General features: G+C 34.1%; 2 protein-coding genes across 2 annotated transcripts; one reads left to right on the forward strand and one right to left on the reverse strand.

Moving 5' to 3' along the window:
* The first annotated feature begins 100 nt into the window (after positions 1-100).
* Positions 101-5250, forward strand: LOC100371957 (leucine-rich repeat-containing protein 61-like). Its single transcript, XM_002730809.4, has 7 exons — positions 101-249; positions 572-661; positions 1276-1422; positions 2470-2530; positions 2907-3133; positions 3467-3586; positions 4445-5250. Exons 1-7 carry the CDS (start codon positions 234-236, stop codon positions 4555-4557), a joined length of 774 nt encoding a protein of 257 aa, XP_002730855.1. The 5' UTR covers positions 101-233; the 3' UTR covers positions 4558-5250.
* On the reverse strand, positions 5096-19170 carry LOC100371809 (uncharacterized). The gene is made up of 17 exons (XM_085507393.1): positions 18999-19170; positions 18394-18694; positions 16133-16242; positions 15268-15351; positions 14744-14887; positions 14070-14172; positions 13546-13668; positions 12893-13028; positions 11907-12038; positions 11416-11545; positions 10680-10847; positions 10205-10337; positions 9858-9915; positions 9271-9406; positions 8690-8921; positions 7957-8273; positions 5096-7267 (listed from the first exon to the last, which is right to left on the reverse strand). Exons 2-17 carry the CDS (start codon positions 18626-18628, stop codon positions 7007-7009), a joined length of 2502 nt encoding a protein of 833 aa, XP_085363519.1. The 5' UTR covers positions 18629-18694; positions 18999-19170; the 3' UTR covers positions 5096-7006.
* Between the last annotated feature and the right edge of the window lie 400 nt (positions 19171-19570).

Genomic DNA, 19570 nt, shown 5'->3' on the forward strand with positions numbered 1-19570 from the left:
TGGAATATGCAATTTTTTGGAGGACCAACGATGTAGATTTCCAGGTAGAGACTGAAATAAGGAAATATTGAGCAATTTACGACCACTGACGTAAAACGGTAAACATATTTGCTGTCACATTTCATCCGGGGTAAATTTGAAGGTTTCTCTGCAGTTCGTGACAGTAGTCTCCGCTAAAATGACGTAGAAACACCCAATTGTAGAACAGGCGGTTTTCCATATTCTTCAAAAACATGGCTGGAACTTCTGGTGAGTAGTAGCTAGCAGGCAATTCAGAATTATCTGGTATCGAACTGAATAACTGTTCCGACCACCTGTAAATCATAACGCAAAATGTAAACAAAGCACGCCGATCGTGTATGCGTGAGGTTGTGAGCTGATTCACTCCATAGATCAAAGTCCCTGCTTGAATAAAAACGTATATAACCACCTCAGAGTTTTAAAAACAGTGAAACCATTTAAATGTCCAAATAGCTCAACTTTCAGGCGTCAATTGCCATGGCGACGACTTTGTATTCATCATGTCACGGTTGAGTGAATTATTATGTCAATCATGTCTCCCGATTTACAGAAAATGGTAAAATCACACGACAGATGCTGAAAACTAGAAGTGGCGAATTCGATCTTGAAAGTATACATACTATTATTGTCAAAAAAGAAGGCGAGTACTTCAATGTTATTGTCACCTTACTGTACTAAATATACGCTCGTTGATTGGCTGGTTGGATTCACTGCCTTCCGGTACGTTTATCAGATAATAAAAAGAAGCTAGGGGGGGGGGGGGGTATACTACTGTATATATTATAGGATAATGGTACACTAAGGCCAGCAAATGTATTCTGTTGTTTTGGTTTATAATTTATAACATACATGCCTTTGCTATGTAAAAGATGCAAGTCATGATTCCATTGGCAGCAATTACAAAGTAACATATATGTGTTCTCATCAAAAATAATTGCAGGCCTACAAAATTTGCAAATTTCTGTCTATTGTGAAAATCAGTCATCTTTCATCATTCCAGCTTAAAATACCTGTAATTCAGGCAACCTTTTGTACTTTTATTAGAGATAAACTTCCAATGGAGCAAACGTAGCTAATATTGAAATAGCTAATTATAGTTACTATGATGAAAAATAATATATATAATTTGCATTTTATTTTTATGTAGTTTAAAGATGGTAATTCATTCAATATAATTAGACACTGCAGTAATATCTGATTATGTAGTCATTCACTAAATACTAATCCCCTGTGTATTAAAATTCTTCACTATAGGGATTGATGATTTGGGATGTATTGGAGAGTGTACCAGTCTGCAGATGTTAGATGCTTCTTACAATGAGATTTCAAATGTCCGTCCATTATCAACCCTTAAACAATTAACACATCTCAACCTATCAGCCAATATGATTTCATCACTAGGTAAGCCAATTGACTTAGCTTAAGTTTAAATGTATCTTCTTGAAACTTTTTAATTTTTGTTTCTCGAATTGATAGCATTTATTGTTTGTGGGCTTGTGCATATTGCGTGATCTGAGGTCAATAAACCAAAAGGTAGGACAAATTTTGAATGTTCCAAACACACAGAGTTGCAGTATACAGCTCGTCTATGTTTCCAACTTGCAATGTACGAAATCCCCTCAAATTAAAGTGTCATCATCTTTCAAATAATTCGTATCACCCTCTGAAATTTGCACACCATTCTGCCAAAGCAAGAAGAGTGAACATGCAAATTATCTTTGGCTATAGCATAATATTTGGTTGGTTGGCTCAAATCTCTGTTACTAGAGTATTATGTTTGGCTAGAGATTGGTTGAACAGTTTAAACTCTGACTAATACATGTTTTGGTATTAGAGAGTTTAAGATTTGCGCACGTAGCGGGAACGTAACATGTTGTTCTAATTTCGTTTGCGTTACGTTCTCGGTGTCAGAAAACGATTAAGTAAAAGCGCCCACAGCGGGAACATAACTGAAACAGAACCATGTCAATCCATCTCTCATTGGGCAACCATAATACAACTATCCAATAAAATTGTTATGTCATTTCACGTCCGGAATCTGAATTAGTAGTTAGTTCCTAGACATTTGAGAGAGCTATCACTATTTCCATCCACTCCGCTGAGGTCCCAGGCCTGTTTGCCGAATCCTCTTTCAACAGATCAATGTATCATGTTTTCAGTGGGAATAAATATCAGCTAAAATACATCCAATATTTCTTATTTCATCATAAATATACAAAAGCACTCTAATATAAAATCAAAATTGACAGCGAAAAAAGCTCTCGGAAATCAACGAGTCAGTCACTTTGATCACGTTTAAAATGACTGCCGTACGACCAGGCAACCGATGACGTCATTGGTTCGTGCTGAGGTCATGCACAAAGCAGTGACGTATCTGTTCTCGTCTCGTTCTCATATGCGCATCGTAATGTCTCTATTAACATGGTTAGAATTTTCTTTTTTTGTCAGATCCTCTCAAGGAATTGGAGAATCTTAAGTCTTTGAATATTGCTGGTAATTTAATTGGCAGGTGAGCAGTGATCATTTATTATATGCAAGTCTATTTCATTTAAGTAATAGCATGGTAGTTAAACCATATCATATTATCTAACCATGCATAATTCTGCATACACTTTTCTATTTAAAAAAAAATGCAATGCCCACTTTATTCAGAAAATAAATATACTTTTTGAAAAACATTGAGAAGTACCAGTAGAAAATTGTGTCCATTCGATCCAATGAAGAAATTATAGAAAAGTACATAAAAATGTGGCACCAAAATTCAAGAGATTGAACCCAGAGTGTACGGAAAACAATTAATTTAAGCTCACCATGTAATTTTAATAATGCATGCATTATGTTTTAAAGGTAGAGGATAAATCGTTTTATTTCATATTGTTTTCTAGCACTGATGCTTTGAGATGTCTCCAAGACTTAGATGACTTGGAAAGCTTGCGTCTTAATAATCAGGTGAAGGATCTGACCAATCCCATATGTCACAGTACATTGTACAAACAGACCGTTCTTGGAATATTGCCGAGACTTAAAACATTAGATGGAGAGCGAGTGATAGGACCAGGCAGTGAACTCTTCAGACTGTGTCAAGAGTTGGATGTGGTAATACAGAGTAACTGTGAGTCAAAAAACAAATCATTTTTTTAGAGATGGCGGAATTGTTGAAAACAAATAAATAAAAATATATTGTTTGATTATTTGAATGGGACATTTAATTTAATTTAAAGAATATCAACGGTGGTATTGTAGTTAAACCTAAAATAGAAAATCACATACCATTAACGGTATTGCTAGAGGACAATAACAAAAATTTAGTAGTTGGGGAATCAAGCTTGCAACTCCTATGGTTACACTTTCCATCATTTATGAAATATTTTGAACAAGTACATGTAATTTGATTTAATGGTCAATTCTTGAAACACATTTTTACAGAGTAATTGTTCAATTACAGCTCCCAGAGATGGACCAGTCAAAGAATACCAGATACCACGTCCACTATTGAGTGATGACTTCTGGAATGATAAGTCTACGGATGATAGAGCGATGATAGAAGCAGAAAAACAGATACAGGGTAAGTGTGATTGGTGTTTGCATCACCACTGACATGTATGAGTGTCATCCCAACAAAATAATTCATCAGTCAAAAATTAAAATGTCCCATTCTGAGAAAGTGAAATACTAAATTGTAGTTTCCACTTTCTTGTTGAAGAAACAGGGCACAATAAATCAATCAGTGTTTTAATGGGAGTTTGGATGATGTATTAATTAAGGAAGGAAGGAAGGGCACAGCTAACTAGTAAAAAATATGGAAATTTCAAAACACATATAATTCCCTGGCAAAAGTTTCTATCAAGCAAATCATGAATACCGGTACCTCAACATGTATTCCAGTAGAGTTAAACCCCTACTATGGTTGCCATTTTTGATTGGGAAATGGAAAACATAGATTTAAAAAATGAGGTTTATAATTCAAAACTAGTTCAGGTACGTAAAGTGTTTTTCTTCAGAATTTAAAACAGCCAATGAAAAAAAATAACAAGTTTAAAGATGATCTTGTGTATTAACTGTGAACCAAATGTGTATTGTTTCACCATTGATCATCTTGAACACCTAAAACTCTAGCCACTTCAATGTCATTTCAGAGACATTTGCTGTGCAAGGAAAAACTCAAATAATGGTTATCGAGTTTCATCATGTGTAATTTTTTTTTATACATAATTCCATCTACAAGTACATCCACTATTAAATATGTCACAAACTAAATACTAATAAACTATTTCAACTTCCTCTGTGCACATTTTAATAGGTGGTTGGAAATAATTCCGTCTCATCTGTCAATTATGACTAAGTTAAGCACTCCAACATGATGAAAATTATTAGGTATTTAACGACACTGTATTGACAATTCATGAATGATTATCTATTATAGATGTTCTGGCAGAATGTAGAAAACTTAGTCTGAAAGCTGATGAAGCCGCAGACCAAGCAGCCGAGATGCTACGCCAAAATACACAAGATAGAGAACTGAATCAAACTGACTGAATGATGATAATTGTTATTGTATATTTCTATTGAAGCAATATTCAATTGTCATTTATTGTATTTTAATTTATAAAACTTAATGTCCTGTTCATCATTATTATGCATAATTTTCACACCTTGAATGTTTCAAAAGTATGTAGAGTTTCCGTCCATTCTTTCTTGTCCTTGATATCATCTTTGAGTACTTTTGTATCATAAGTTTATGACACAATCTTTATATTGATACAGCTACAAGTTTTGTTTCCCTGAATTGAATTGACATGTGATTTTGATTGGTTGCCGAATATAAGCATGCTGATAATCTGAATATGCTAATTTTCAAAATAATTTATATTTTCTATCACATGTTGCCTCGGCAACAAAAATGAAGCTGTCCAAATTCATGCATACATGTCAATATTACAATTTAAAACTGTCTCATACACAATTTTCAACACATACATTACAGTAAACCCCAAACACCTGTCTCAGCTCCTTGATATTTTTAAACTGGTTTCATTGTTCTTAATTATCTACCCTAAAATTGACTGACATCCAATAGTTTAAAACTTATCAGTTTATTTTTTAATTAAATTTTTTGTCTAAGAATACATCAAATTACTTTGCAGAGACTGTAACTATATTCTTTATAAATATGAAATGTAATATGTATCTTTTATTTGAAAAATAAATTTTATTAAATGTGTCATCTTATCAATTGTATTTCAGCTATACTAGTTTATTGACATTCACACAGTGGTGTTCAAGATGAAGATTCCTTCACATAAATTAATTCATGCATACATGTCAATACCGGTATTACAATTTTATAATTTGAACAAAAGTGCCTGCTCTAAGGAAGCAAAATTGTATGTTATTTATACAAAATTTCATGATATTCCCAGAAAATTTTACAGAATAAAGTCTGATGAGGTTTACCTAAATAAAAGCTTCATTGTATTTCATCAACAGGTGAACAGCACTACCAAAAGGTTTACAATTGGTTATAATTTTAGCATATACTGTACAAGGATTAATTATTCACAGGGTTTTAATTTTGCTTATTTCTCTGGCTAGAAAATGCGCTAAATTAAAACCCAGTGAATATGTAAATTTGAGCATAAGAACAGATTATCTAAATTATGAAACCGTGAATTTAAAACCCATTGAATATGCATGAAATGCTAAATCAGTGAAATTTTAAATAAACCCAGTGAAAATTAGTCATTTTACAGTATATTGGAATAAAAAGTTTTAATGTTTATTGTAATAAAACTATAATTACAAATTAGAAGTTATGCTTTTCAATAGTTAATTAGTTCTACTGGAAATGCATCGGTTAAAATATTAACTAAAAATGTTAGTTTTGGTGTGATTTTAAGTAATGCATATGCTATTAATATAGAAATAATTCATTTTCTTTGTTATCATATACTAGAATACAGAAAAAGGCCATTATTTGGAATGCCCTCTGACATCATACAGAAACAAAAAGTCCATCAAAATTTAAATTACACCATTTTTATAAATACTAGTATTACAAATCTTAAAGAAATCTCTAGGAACTGTGGTGAAAATATTGGAGGCAATAATGAAAAGGATGACATAAGATTTAGTAAATATTTAGGTAATTAATATACACAGATTTGAATCCAGAATTATTTATGCATACACACAGGGTTAATAGAGAGATACCCTCTTTTGTACATGGTACTCACAATTATAGGAAACACTTGAAAATTTTCTTTTTTTAAATTTCTTGAATCAATTTTTAACATATAAAATACTAAATGGCATAATAATATCTGTAAACTATCACATGGCAGTTGTGATGCACATTACCAAAGAACACTTTAAAAACAAATTTAAATAATTTGTAATTGATAATAGCACCTTTATTAAATTCATGACATATTTGAAAACAAAATCCGTGCCAATTCAGGAGCTTTGATCCTTGGCTTCTATGGCACTGCTGTTCACATTTGAAAACAAAATCCGCGCCAATTCAGGAGCTTTGATCCTTGGCTTCTATGGCACTGCTGTTCACATTTGAAAACAAAATTCGTGCCAATTCAGGAGCTTTGATCCTTGGCTTCTATGGCACTGCTGTTCACATTTGAAAACAAAATTCGTGCCAATTCAGGAGCTTTGATCCTTGGCTTCTATGGCACTGCTGTTCACATTTGAAAACAAAATCCGCGCCAATTCAGGAGCTTTGATCCTTGGCTTCTATGGCACTGCTGTTCACATTTGAAAACAAAATTCGTGCCAATTCAGGAGCTTTGATCCTTGGCTTCTATGGCACTGCTGTTCACATTTAAAAAAAAAATTTATTAATTTTTAACTGAATTGACATAATTTTTCATTGCTGAATGAACACATTTTTCAGTAAATAAATACAATATGAAATAAAATTCATCCAGGTTCAATTTTGTAAAAAAAATAACCCATTAAGGTTTGGGTTCAAAGGTTAAAATCCCATGACTTGTTTCATTTTCCTCTTTTTAACTGGAGGTATTTTTTTTCTGGGAGAGGATAATGATTTATCCATGGATTGGGATTGAGTGGGGTGATTTAGTGTCAGCAATGTAGGCGCTGGCACAGAATCAGTCTCTGTAGTGTCAGGGATGTTTAGCCGCCTTTGTCTTTTCTTTCTTAGCTTCTTTCTCTTAGGTGTTGGGTGTTCAAATTCACTTCCAGAGCTTGATGTTGCTGATATTTCTGTTGTATTCTGTAAGTAAAACATAAAGTAATAATTTTTAACTTTTAAAATTGACTAAGTTCATTTGTTGTCCCATGTTGTACAAAGAGCTGCGCCATATCAACTCATCTTTTGACACGTGTCAGTCACTCTATAGACCAGTCTAGAAACAGTAATTGTGGAAATGTAAATTACAATTTCATGGACAAGGACTTTACTACAATCAGGAAAAGTGGCGATGTTTACCTTCACTTCGTGGTACCAATGCAGAGCATCGCAATTTCTGTATGAATAGCAAGTTGGTTTAAATGTATGGTGGGCTAGTTCTGGATGGGTTCAAATTTTTAGCTTTTAAGATCTCCAATTCCCTTCACGGTTCACAGTTGATTTCTGCATGCAGTTAGTGTTCTGTGCAGCGTTTATATGCACAATTGTCTAAAAGGTGCAAATCATATATTTATCCACCAATTCAATGTGTTTTAGACTGATCTAAAGAGGGACTGTGTATGATATTAGAATTTATGCACTTTCTGATGTCTTCCAATGATGATGTTATTTTCATCAATCAGTCAAAAGTCATGATAGTAATGCATTTGCTGTAAGATATCATCTCGCCAACAAACTTAATTTTGTTATTAAGTCAAGATCAGAAATGGGACAGTGCTCATTATTAAACATCTAAGACTTCTGAATGTATAAAGCCCAAGATCTTCACATACCTTGATATTACCACGTTTGTCATATCCAAAATGCCACGTATTCCACAGTCTTGAACTCATTTGATCTTTGCATGCCTCAAGATTGACCAGATTGATCACCTTATCTATCGAATATATATCATCGTCATCCTCCGCGAGTTGAAATGTTCTACTACTCGTTACGACTTTGTTGTCTTTGTAACAAGAAAACAGTCTACTGCCCTCTATGGTGGAAATTCCACATCTCTGACACCAGTTGGTAAGTTCACCCTGTTCTCCAGATCCATCTTGTCCACAAAGTCTACAGCATGGATGAGAGGTAGAACATTTCGACATTCCTGAAAAATGATCATAAAAATATCAAACTAGATGTCAAACAATTATTTTGCCACGTAACTCCTGCACATTAAAATTAGCCTGAAAAAAACACTGCAAATTCTTTTTTATATTGCTGAACAATATCGTGATTTATCCAAAGCAATGAACTCCACTCTGGCCGTCATTTTGAACTGAAAATTAGTGAAAATACACACAAGTGACAGTCATAATTCAGAAAATAGTTCGGCCACTTATGTTTTTATTTTCACATTCATATAACCAGACATCAAATATTACTCAGCAACATTTCTGTGTCAAAAGTGTGTTAACATGTCTAGTTTGTCTAGAAGCTGTTTATAAACAACAACAAATGCATGTCCAGTGAGAAAAACATGGTAAATATACATTTCTATAGTTAATGTAATTCCATACTCACGGGTAAATGCATGCCTCACATTACAAGTTTCGGTTCTTGCTAGATTAGGATGTATAACTTCAACAGGTTGGTTTTTGTGTAGTTCGGTGATGTCATCAATCCATTGTTGGCACCTTGCTTTGTTTTCTCCCAGTAGTCTCTTTGGTTTGAACCCTATACCAGGACATGCTGTTTTATCCCCAGTATTACAAGCAGAGTAACTTTGATAGACTATGTCCCCTCCTGAAGTAATCTAGACGAATATTTAATTTCATATATTTAAAGTCGCACTCTGAAATCATTCCTAAATCTTTATTATGAATTATGGGATATTTGAATTTCTGCGAGAATATTTACTAAAAATACTAAAAGTACAAACTTGAGTAAGAAGTCTGAAAGATTGCAATGGTTTTGGATTCCCATTGATTGTATGCTCAAGTGATAATGCTAATAATCTAAATTCAATGTCATTCCTGTAAATTTCTCAACCAATCAGTGATAGTGTCAAATGTTATTACTACTTATATAATCATTAATTGTAAAACAGCTATACACAGTTATTGATGAATGCCTGAGATATGTATGTGATATTAACTTTTTACCTGAAGCACTGTGAAGGCATCTTGGTTTGAATGTCTGATTGCACACATGCCAAGCAATGTGCTCTGTAGTCTCCTATCCATCATTTGATATATTCTATCATCCTGGCAACTTTTTTTCATTGATGGTAACCATGAACTGAATAGACAAAACATTATGAATCACTGTCAAGTTGTATCTAGTGACAGTTTGATATATGCACTTCAATTAAGTTATGGCATGATGCATAAATAATGTTTTCAGGATCAAAGTTGAAACATTTAAATTTGCAGGTCAGAGTTCAGTATTGAGTGTATAGAGTTATTAGATATTCAGAGGTTGGATCTTCTAAAGTTTCACTCATCGTGTGGTAAACCATAACACATTGCTCCAAAAATACAACCAACTGGATGTATTTTTTCTATCCTGAATACAGCGAGCCTGGACAGTGTACAGTTAATACTTTTATTCGCTGCTGAGTAGGCAGATAACCATGGAAGTCAAACACTCAATCACCCTGATGTGGATCTGAAATGCTTACTATTGTGCCACATAATGAGGTTTCAGTTCAGGTTTGTAATACAATGGGAATAACAACTTGTATACATACTTGGGAGGTGCTATACGCCATGGTAAACCAACACCTTGTGCCGCAACACCACTTGAACCTGAAAACAAAACATTGTACAATATGACAAACTCATGTAGGCAAAACACATCCAAACACATGGCAAAGACAGCAATGGTGGGGGGAGGTATCCATGAAAGAAATGTGATTGCCACTGCTTTGGAGAGTTTTCAAGATGAGTAGAATGAATGCATTGACAGACTAAAATTAATTGTAGGGGTTTTTCTTAGAAGGTGAATTAGCTTTCCAATTTTGATTGAGACTTAATTCTGATCTAAATCTCAAAATCTGAATGGTGATTCATTATATGAGGTTGTCATAATACTTACTTGTATGTACAATACAATGTGTTTCTTTTGTTCTCTGTGTTGATAACAGTATTACATGTTCACCTGGTCGCACATTGTCCAAAATATCCATATACATTGGTGGTGACTGTAATTGGTGCTCCCAAGTTAGTACCTAAACAGGAAAAATTGGTTTTAAAAATGGCACATTCTTAATCATTCCATTTTCTCTTGATTTAAAAAAAAAATCAATATTATAAGCTGTGTGTTGTGCTTATGTAAATACAAATTAATCATCCAAATCCATCCATATATGTAAGCTAAACACCATATTCCAGCTGTCCTTAGAACAAAAAATATATTCTATTTTTCAGTGAATTTTTATGATTAATTACATGCGCCAACAGAGCAAACATGGCATGTGGAAAATAAAGACACTCATCAGAAATCCATTTCATAATTGACAATTTGTTTCAGTTATTGTAATAACATTTTCAACTGTGGTTTGTAAATTTACCGGTTTCCCAGGAAATCTTTCATCTACCAGCAACATAGAGCGCTTGGTAGCAATGTAGTGATGAAAGTGGTTGCTCGGGTGTTGCCTGGTTACCATGACACGATCATTAACGTCTACACAAGGAGATGGAAGTGCAAACAAACTTTTTTCCACCTGACGATCAGTCATCTATAAAAGACAAAATTATAGATTGGTACATATCTGAGGCATTTTTCCAACTCCAGTTAATCATTAATTATCTGCCAGCAACAGATAATTTGAAATGGGTGCATTGATGAATGAATTAAATCTATCCACACACAACTGAGACCAGTTCCAGAAGAGATTTTGAGTTTTTTTAGCTTTAAAATGGCTGCCATACAGCCATCTTGAATTGAATCATGGAACAAATGCATGCGTATATGTGTCATGTTACATGTGATGCATGTGTGAATGGTATCAATCTAATCTGAGATACATGTGCAGATGTATAGACACATGGTCAGACGTGTAACTGTTCTGAACGTGAAGTAATAAAGAAAGATGTCCATGCTAGCAGTAATGGTCTAAAATAAGACCAGCTAACTAGAAGTCCTTAATAACAATATCTATACAGGCCATCTCTATACCAATAATAATATCTACTCTTCTTGCTAGTTGCTGCTATAGAAAACACATCCCTTGTGCATGCTGTTAGTTGAGTCTAGTTTGGAAAGGAATGATGAATAAATAAAGGGTGATAGGCATGATGTCTTACCCTACAGTCTTTCATGCGCAGACCAGTTCTATCAGTGATTACTAGTAACCGAGGATGGCCAGCAAAATGACAGTGCACCCACTTGTCTCGACTTGGAAATAACACAGTAGTCTGATCAATATCTTGTAACCTTTGAAAAGTAAATTAAAAGAATTAACTTAAAGGCCGATCTGCAAAAGTCATAATCTTTGTTCATATGGTACCCATATCTTACGCATATATGGTGCAATGACCATGGCCCTAAATTAAATTTGGGGGTTTAAACTTTTATGACACTTGCATGATGTATATAAATGACTGCACATACTGACACATGCTCAGACTCCTATAGAAGGAAAAATATTCTCTTTATTTAATTTTAGTGATTTTGATGAGATATTTACTGAATTTTAAATTTGCTCATTTGTTTATTTGTTGAATTTGAATGTTCACTGGTTTTAATTTTAATAGTACATTCAGCTGTAAACAAACTAACTTCTCATCCTACCTACCTCTGACCTGTCCACAAATACAGATTTCCATTCTCTAAGGCAAATGCACATTCACCAGGTATGAATGGACTGAAAAGACAAAAATATTTAACAAAAAAGAACTGACAATCTGCACGTGTCACATGTTCATGTCTACCAAAGGGCTCCATGCATCATCTATGTGCCAATATTGTAAGAATCAGTCATTGTAATCAAGATAAACTAACATGGATACCATCAGCCATTGTCCGAATCTCAAAAAAATATGGGGTACACCTGTAACCCAATATACAAAATCATGATACAAAATTTGAATGAAATCACCCTATCCATTTCTGTGACACTTTTATGAATACATTTAAGTATCTGAATTTATCAAATTTGAAGACCGAAATGGCTGCCAGTCAGCCATTTTGTTTAAATGGCAAAATTTGCATTTGCACTTTAAAGGGTTATGATCATCGTGTCGCATCCTGTTCAATATGGAACTCATAGCGTCATACACAATGCGTAGCAAAATACATCGCTTGTTGACATGAAATTTGAACACTTGTCGTGCGCCGGCCATTGCCCTTTAAATAAGATTGATCAAAGCATATTTGAGAATTGGCACAGGAGAGACAAAATTGAGAGTCCGAAAATTTTGTAGCAACAATTTAGAATTTGTAAATTTTTGACCAAATGGATGTAATTTCTCATGGACTACAGGTCTGGACCCAAATTTGGAATGTGTTTGTTAATAAAACCAGAATTTAAACAATACTTGAACACTACAAAAACAAATATTAGGGAGAATACAGGTATCACAGCACAATACACTCAACAGAAAGAATTACTGTAAGTAATTATCAAATAGTAGAATGGGATAAAATAACCACATAACTCTACTTCATGGTAAATATGAAAAACAATCTACATGAATTTTGGGGGATCTGGAAACAGTCAACAAAGAAAGGTGCATTCAAATTGATGATGGCATTTAATAAAATGACACAAAAAAAAATTACCTGAGGGCCATTGAGGTAGGTGAACATTCAAACTTGAATATTTTTTTTACTTTACAAGTAAAACCATTCTCATTTTTATGGTTCTTTTGAACTTTTAATAAACAACAGTGATAGTCAGACCTTACAGCAATCCAATCTGTAAAACAAAAAACAACCACAGACATTTGGTTCATTGCCATATCACTCCCTATTTCATACCATACATGTAACAACATCAGACTTCCCTCCCCCTTATGAAAGTTACATCTCTCAAATATCCCTTTCTGTATAGTGAGTGAAGCTTCCTTCACCTGATACAAAAGGATCCTTTGGCAGTGACACATCACTTGGGCACCATCAGAAGACACATTAAACCTTATTTCAATTGGAACCATCATGCAAGATACCAACCTGAATGGCCACCCACAAGACCAACTTGAAACATGTTAACTTGTTTCCTTGAGTATGAACAGATTAACATTGTCATTCCTTTATGTTTCAATTGATACCACAATCAAAATGCACCAGGTGTACAATATCAACAACATGCACATGGAAGTTCATCATAAAATTACAACCCATAAAATGCTAAAGGCATAAAAAACGTAAGATAAAATGTTTGTAAATCAAACACAAGTTGATTTTATGAAACACTCATTTTTGTCTGTACTTACTAGTATTATCATATTGCATACTTTCTATTTGATGAATTCGACTGTTCACATCATACTGTTTGATAGATGATGGATTCAATACCGGGTAAGAGTTTGTGCTATCTACAGTCATGTGTCTCAAATCTGAAGTTTATTTAAGGAAACAATACTAGTACAAATGTACCACAGGAAGGATTAGGATTTGCATCACATTCACCTATGAGTCTGTCTCCATACGTCATAACATTTGTTTTCTAAACAAAACAAAACAACAAAATGTCTGACTCACTCAGTAAGAGATTAACACTTACAGCTATGACAAGATGTAATCCTCTGCACACAATACACTTACAGCTATGACAAGATGTAATCCTCTGCACACAATACACTTGATTCTGCAAAACAGATCTGGTGTGAATCTGACATGAATCTTTCCCCAACTTCAAGATCATTTGCCTTGTGATATAAAAAACGCACTTGTTTCTTATATGTATTAATAATAGATTCATTAATTTAAAAGTTGAATTCACTGAGATTAAGGATACTAAGTCTGTCCATCAAAGTACCACTTGGATAAACCAACACCCCTTCATTGGAAGAGAACTGAGTGTAACTCAAGCAACCACCATTCAAACAAACATCATATAACTGTAACGGGAGAACAATTCATTTTTCAAAAAAATTAATAACATCCAACAAAAACATAAAATTAATGTACTTCAGTGAAACAAGGTCATTCAAATTGACAACTTTGTTTGGTTGTGTCATCGCACATCAATTAAAAACAAAATGGTTTACCAGTTATGCCAAGTCCCTCATCATGTGACTTAGGTGACGATGTAAGAACACATCTTGTGACTTAGGTGATGTCATACATCTTGTGACTTAAGTGATGATGTCATACATCATGTGATTTAGATGATGTTATAAGAACACATCTTGTGACTTAGGTGACGATGTCATAAATCTTATGACTTAAGTGATGATGTCATACATCATGTGATTTAGATGATGTTGTAAGAACACATCTTGTGACTTAGGTGACGATGTCATACATCTTGTGACTTAAGTGATGATGTCATACATCATGTGATTTAGATGATGTTGTAAGAACACATCTTGTGACTTAGGTGACGATGTCATACATCTTGTGACTTAAGGGATGATGTCATACATCATGTGATTTAGATGATGAACACATCATGTGACTTCTACTCACCAGGTTGAGGGCAGCAGTCTGCAACTCTTCAAATACATAATTGTATAACAAGTCTTGTGGGATTTCATGGAGGAAATCAGATAGGAAAGAATTCAGCCTGGCCGAAGCTTGTTTCGTATAGAATTTATTACATCGTTTATCTTTCTGTTTTGAAAAAAAGTGTTACCAGGGTATTAATTTTCTAATAAGGCTAAGGTCTAATAAAGATATGAGGGCATGTTTTTTTTTTAAATATCACAAAAACTGTGCTTTTATTTTGATTTCATATGAAAAATGAAAAAAGCATTTTTACCTGTGAAGCTCAGAAACCTGAATATATAGGAATGGTGGTGGGGGGGGGGGGTAATATGTCTGATCACAATTGTTTTTTTTTCTTCAAAACATGCATACATGTACCAGTAATATGAAATTCAAAGCCAATTTCTCGTTGGACTGTACTCTTCTGATTGACATTTAAAAAATACAAACAAACAGTACAAACACTATCACACATAGAAAGTTCTTTTATGAAAAAAATATCTTACTTTTTGTTTTGGCCAGTCAGCTTTCAGCAATTTTAGTGATGAGCCAAATCCTATATCAGGGTACTCCTCATACAAGTAACTGAGCTGAAGAGCAATATGATAGATGCATATTATTAGTTAGCAAAAAAGGTTACCTCACAAATTTGTTTTACTGACTAATATTATTAAGTTTGTTAGTAACGAATGAATGAAGGAACTCAACAGACTTATGTTTGATAAAATGTATATGGTAATATGTGTATATGGTAATATGTTTAATTAGATACACTGCCTTGTTATGATTTGTCAATTTGAAAGATTGCCCTAATATGGTTGGTCAATTTGATAGACTGCCTTGTTCTGATTGGTCAATTTGATAGACTGCCTTGTTATGATTGGTCAATTTGATAGACTGCCTTGTTATGATTGATCAACTTGATAGAGCACCTTAAGATTGGTTAATCAGCTAGTCTGTCATTTTGGGAAAGGTCAAATTGATTGACTGCCTTGTTATGATTGGTTAATTAGATAGAATGCCTGAAGACTGTTAATTAGATAGTCTGCCTTATCATAATTGGTCAATTAGATACACTGCCTTGTTGTGATTGGTTAATTAGATAGAATGCCTGAAGATTGTTAATTAGATAGTCTGCCTTATCATGATTGGTCAATTAGATAGACTGCCTTGTCATAATTGGTCAATTAGATACACTGCCTTGTTGTGATTGGTTAATTAGATAGACTGCCTTGTTATGATTGGTTGAATTGACAGACTGCCTTATTGTGATTGGTTAATTAGATAGGCTGCCTAAGGATTGTTAATTAGATGTTAATTTGACTGCTTTAAATATGATTGCTTAAATTCTTCAAAAAATATGGAACTCACATGATCCACGGCTCTGTTTTTGTGTCTCCATTTATATCTACCACCTTTCGGCATTTTATCTTTTTTGAAGTCATAGAAATCATCATAAATGTATTCTTCTGTTGTAACACCTACATATGAATCATAATAAAATGAATCATTGACACCAAGCAATAATATATATTCAAAGAATCATATACATCATGTAATGGCAATATTTATTTACTTATACCACTATTGTTCAAGTGACTCATTGTTCTGTTGGCTGTACATTCATTTCTGTAAATCCATATGTTGCTTTGTCTTCATGCAAATTGTTTTCATATAAAAAGTGTAATTGCTACAGAAAACTGTACATAACTTGTAAATCACTACTGTAACAAGTAATTGCATTACATAGACCCTGTGAGTTCTTTAAGTTTAAAAAATATATAAAATTTTAGAATGAACATGTCAGAGAATGTCAGAGATATGGCTCCAAAACTGCATTCACTAAAATAAAATGGACACCAGTCAGCCATTTTGAGTATGACCTGACAAGCAAAGTGACATACCAAGTTTGAACAAAATCTGTCTATGCATGACTGAGATCGAGATCATGAATTGCAGAAATGCTTGTTTTGAGTTGTTTAACATTAAAACAACTGCAATTTGACCATCTTGAATCAGGTAACCAAAAAATAAATATGCACTTGTGCGACATGATGTATTTCTTTAATTTACTTAATGACTCCATGTGAATGTGAATTTGAGGCTAACATTGAAACTGCACTGCGCATTACATTATTCACAATAAAACTTTGAATAAAAATGTGGTCTCAAGTATTCATACAACTCAATTCAATAATTGGTTTATAACTTTACTAGTGAATTTATATACAATATCCTGATTGTTATCAGTTTTACACCCTTGTAGACAAAACATAGACTTGGTGTCTATGAAATGAACAACACCATCCACATGTATACAGTTTAGAACACACACACCCCGAAAACAGGGATCAGTTCAAAGTTCCTTGAAAAAAACAATGCAGTGATGCAATTTCAAAAAAAAACAAAAAAACATCAAAAAGTTAATCTGCACAAAGTGAACAAAAAATTGTGCCACCTAAGGCAGGCACATTCGGTCTTTTGTTTTTCTTTTGTTTTGAAGTGCAGAAGCAGATCTAATTTTTTTTTTGGTTTTACATGGTATACACAACTTTAGTTCAATTTCTGCCACCATGTTGTGAAGTCCATGAGAGATGACATGATGATTGTGGAACTACATGTATTTTGTATGGAAAATCCTTCACTGACATTTCAAATGTAGTTTGTGTTTCAATGTCCACAGTGTATGCGCAATTCAAGGAGTTACATCAAATGCAGTTTTGATAATGGAATAGGGAGCTCCACAGTTAATCCAAAGTTGAGCTTGAGTATATTCAGTTTTACATGCATCATTTGAAAGAATTTCAAACTAAGCTGATTGATGAAAATGCCTGTTCTATGGACACAAATCCAGATGTTATGACACAACATACACTGTGCTATCATACAAATCTTGGGATGTTATTAGGGTCCACCAGTCCATAAATTATTCACATGACGATTATTATTAGAATAGAACATAAATTGACTTTAACAATTGATGATATTCTGACACTGACTATGTCCACTCAGGAGTTTACTAAAACTTTTATCAGCTACAAAGTAATCACCTTTCGGCGACATTGAGTCTACCAGTTGTCTACAATCATACAAAACTGATAACAATTAGGATAATGTTTATAAGTTCACCAGTAAAGTTAGAGACTAAACAGAAAGAAGTGTATAAACATTTTGAGACAGCATTTTAGTTAAAAGTTCTATGTAACAATGGTATTATATTTGACTTTCACATATGGTAACACTGGATGACTGACAAAACTGGACACGACCAACATGAATACAGGGGTCTTTCTAGAAAAAAACTGCAAGAGGGAGCACTACAATTCAGCAGCGCCACCAAGTGAGGAAAATAGGGTTCTCCCTACCAGGGTGTGAAGTTTTTGATAATTCTAGGTTAAAATGGAGCATTCTATAGCTTCCTTGGGGCGAAAATTACTATCAGACAGGTCACAGCTGAAGACTGTGGCCACATGTGATCCCTGGTCAATCAGAATTTTATGGTTGTCAGATGACCTGCTCCCCAGGGTAGGGGGCGCATGGCCATGGCATGAGGGCGCAGGCAACCCTGTTTCCTTGTTTAAAAAAAAATCCCTGATGAATGTATTGGTGCAAAAAATGCTTTTCTTACTAACCATGCGGTGGCAGCAACGGAATACTGGGATCGACGGCATAAAAATCCTTCACTGTACCATGCTTCCCATGGAACTTTTGGAAAGTAAATTCTGAACTTTCACTGATACCTCCAGCTTGGTGATCAGATGAAACATCCACAGCATTGAAACAACCATATTCACGAAATGATTTCTTTGCCTTTCCATCAAATATAATCTGGTTTGGGTAATTTTTCAGTGGGAATGCATTTGCCATGACGCACTGTTCAGTCAAAGATTGCAGGCCAACAGTGATCAGCCTTTTCGGGAATGATTTCTGGATCTATAGAGAAAAATAAATTTATGTTAAAATTGTTATGTATTTGTCCCTTTTTCTGTCATTTTCCTTGCAGTTTTTTTTTTTCCAATCTAACCTCACTCCGAGTTTCTTATAGTCACCCCTTTCAGCTAGTGCTTCTTCATTTTTGACAACATTTTGGAAGAATTTCTCCCAAACAGGAGATTTTCACAACATTTATCTTTGTATACAACAACAACGTTCATGGCGAATATCGATAGTAGATTTTAAGAAATTTCAATGTACTTTAATAGGCTATTAGAAGTATGAAACTCTCCCAATATCTTACCTTCACGTAATTGTGAATGTCGATCTTAACAGCTAAATCAGATACAAATAGTGACAATGGGTCAGTTGCAAGCGAACTGGCGACCAACGTAACAGCTCAATTGCCCTCGTTTCGGGCAGAAGTCAGAGGTCATGTGGATGAATCAAAACAGATCGTTGTTTGAAAGACACTTCTTTCGGTGTGTTTTTTTAAGAACAACACTGCTAATTCAAATACATATAGTTGTTTTGGATACACAATTACAATTCATACGTGCTGACTGTGAGTTACAGAATAGTCCTTCTACCAGAGAATGTGGTTACAGTAATAATAAGCACTACCAAAACCAGATTGGAAAACGAGAAAACGATCGCATGGGGGCTGCCATTTTGTTTACCAGGAGTTGCGGCAGATCACTTTACCCAGGATGCTCAACGGCTACTACTCTTTCTCCAATCACGCATAAGGGAGATATTCAGAACCAGTCGTAGTTTATGGTAATTTGTGGGCGGTTCATTCGAAGAAATCTTTTTTCACTGGCTGCTTCATTTTGGCGTGCGATGAAAGTGATTATAAAAAGTAGGTATACGTGT

Source organism: Saccoglossus kowalevskii, chromosome 13 (assembly GCF_978046115.1).
Source record: "Saccoglossus kowalevskii chromosome 13, keSacKowa6.1, whole genome shotgun sequence".
Lineage (NCBI taxonomy): Eukaryota > Metazoa > Hemichordata > Enteropneusta > Harrimaniidae > Saccoglossus > Saccoglossus kowalevskii.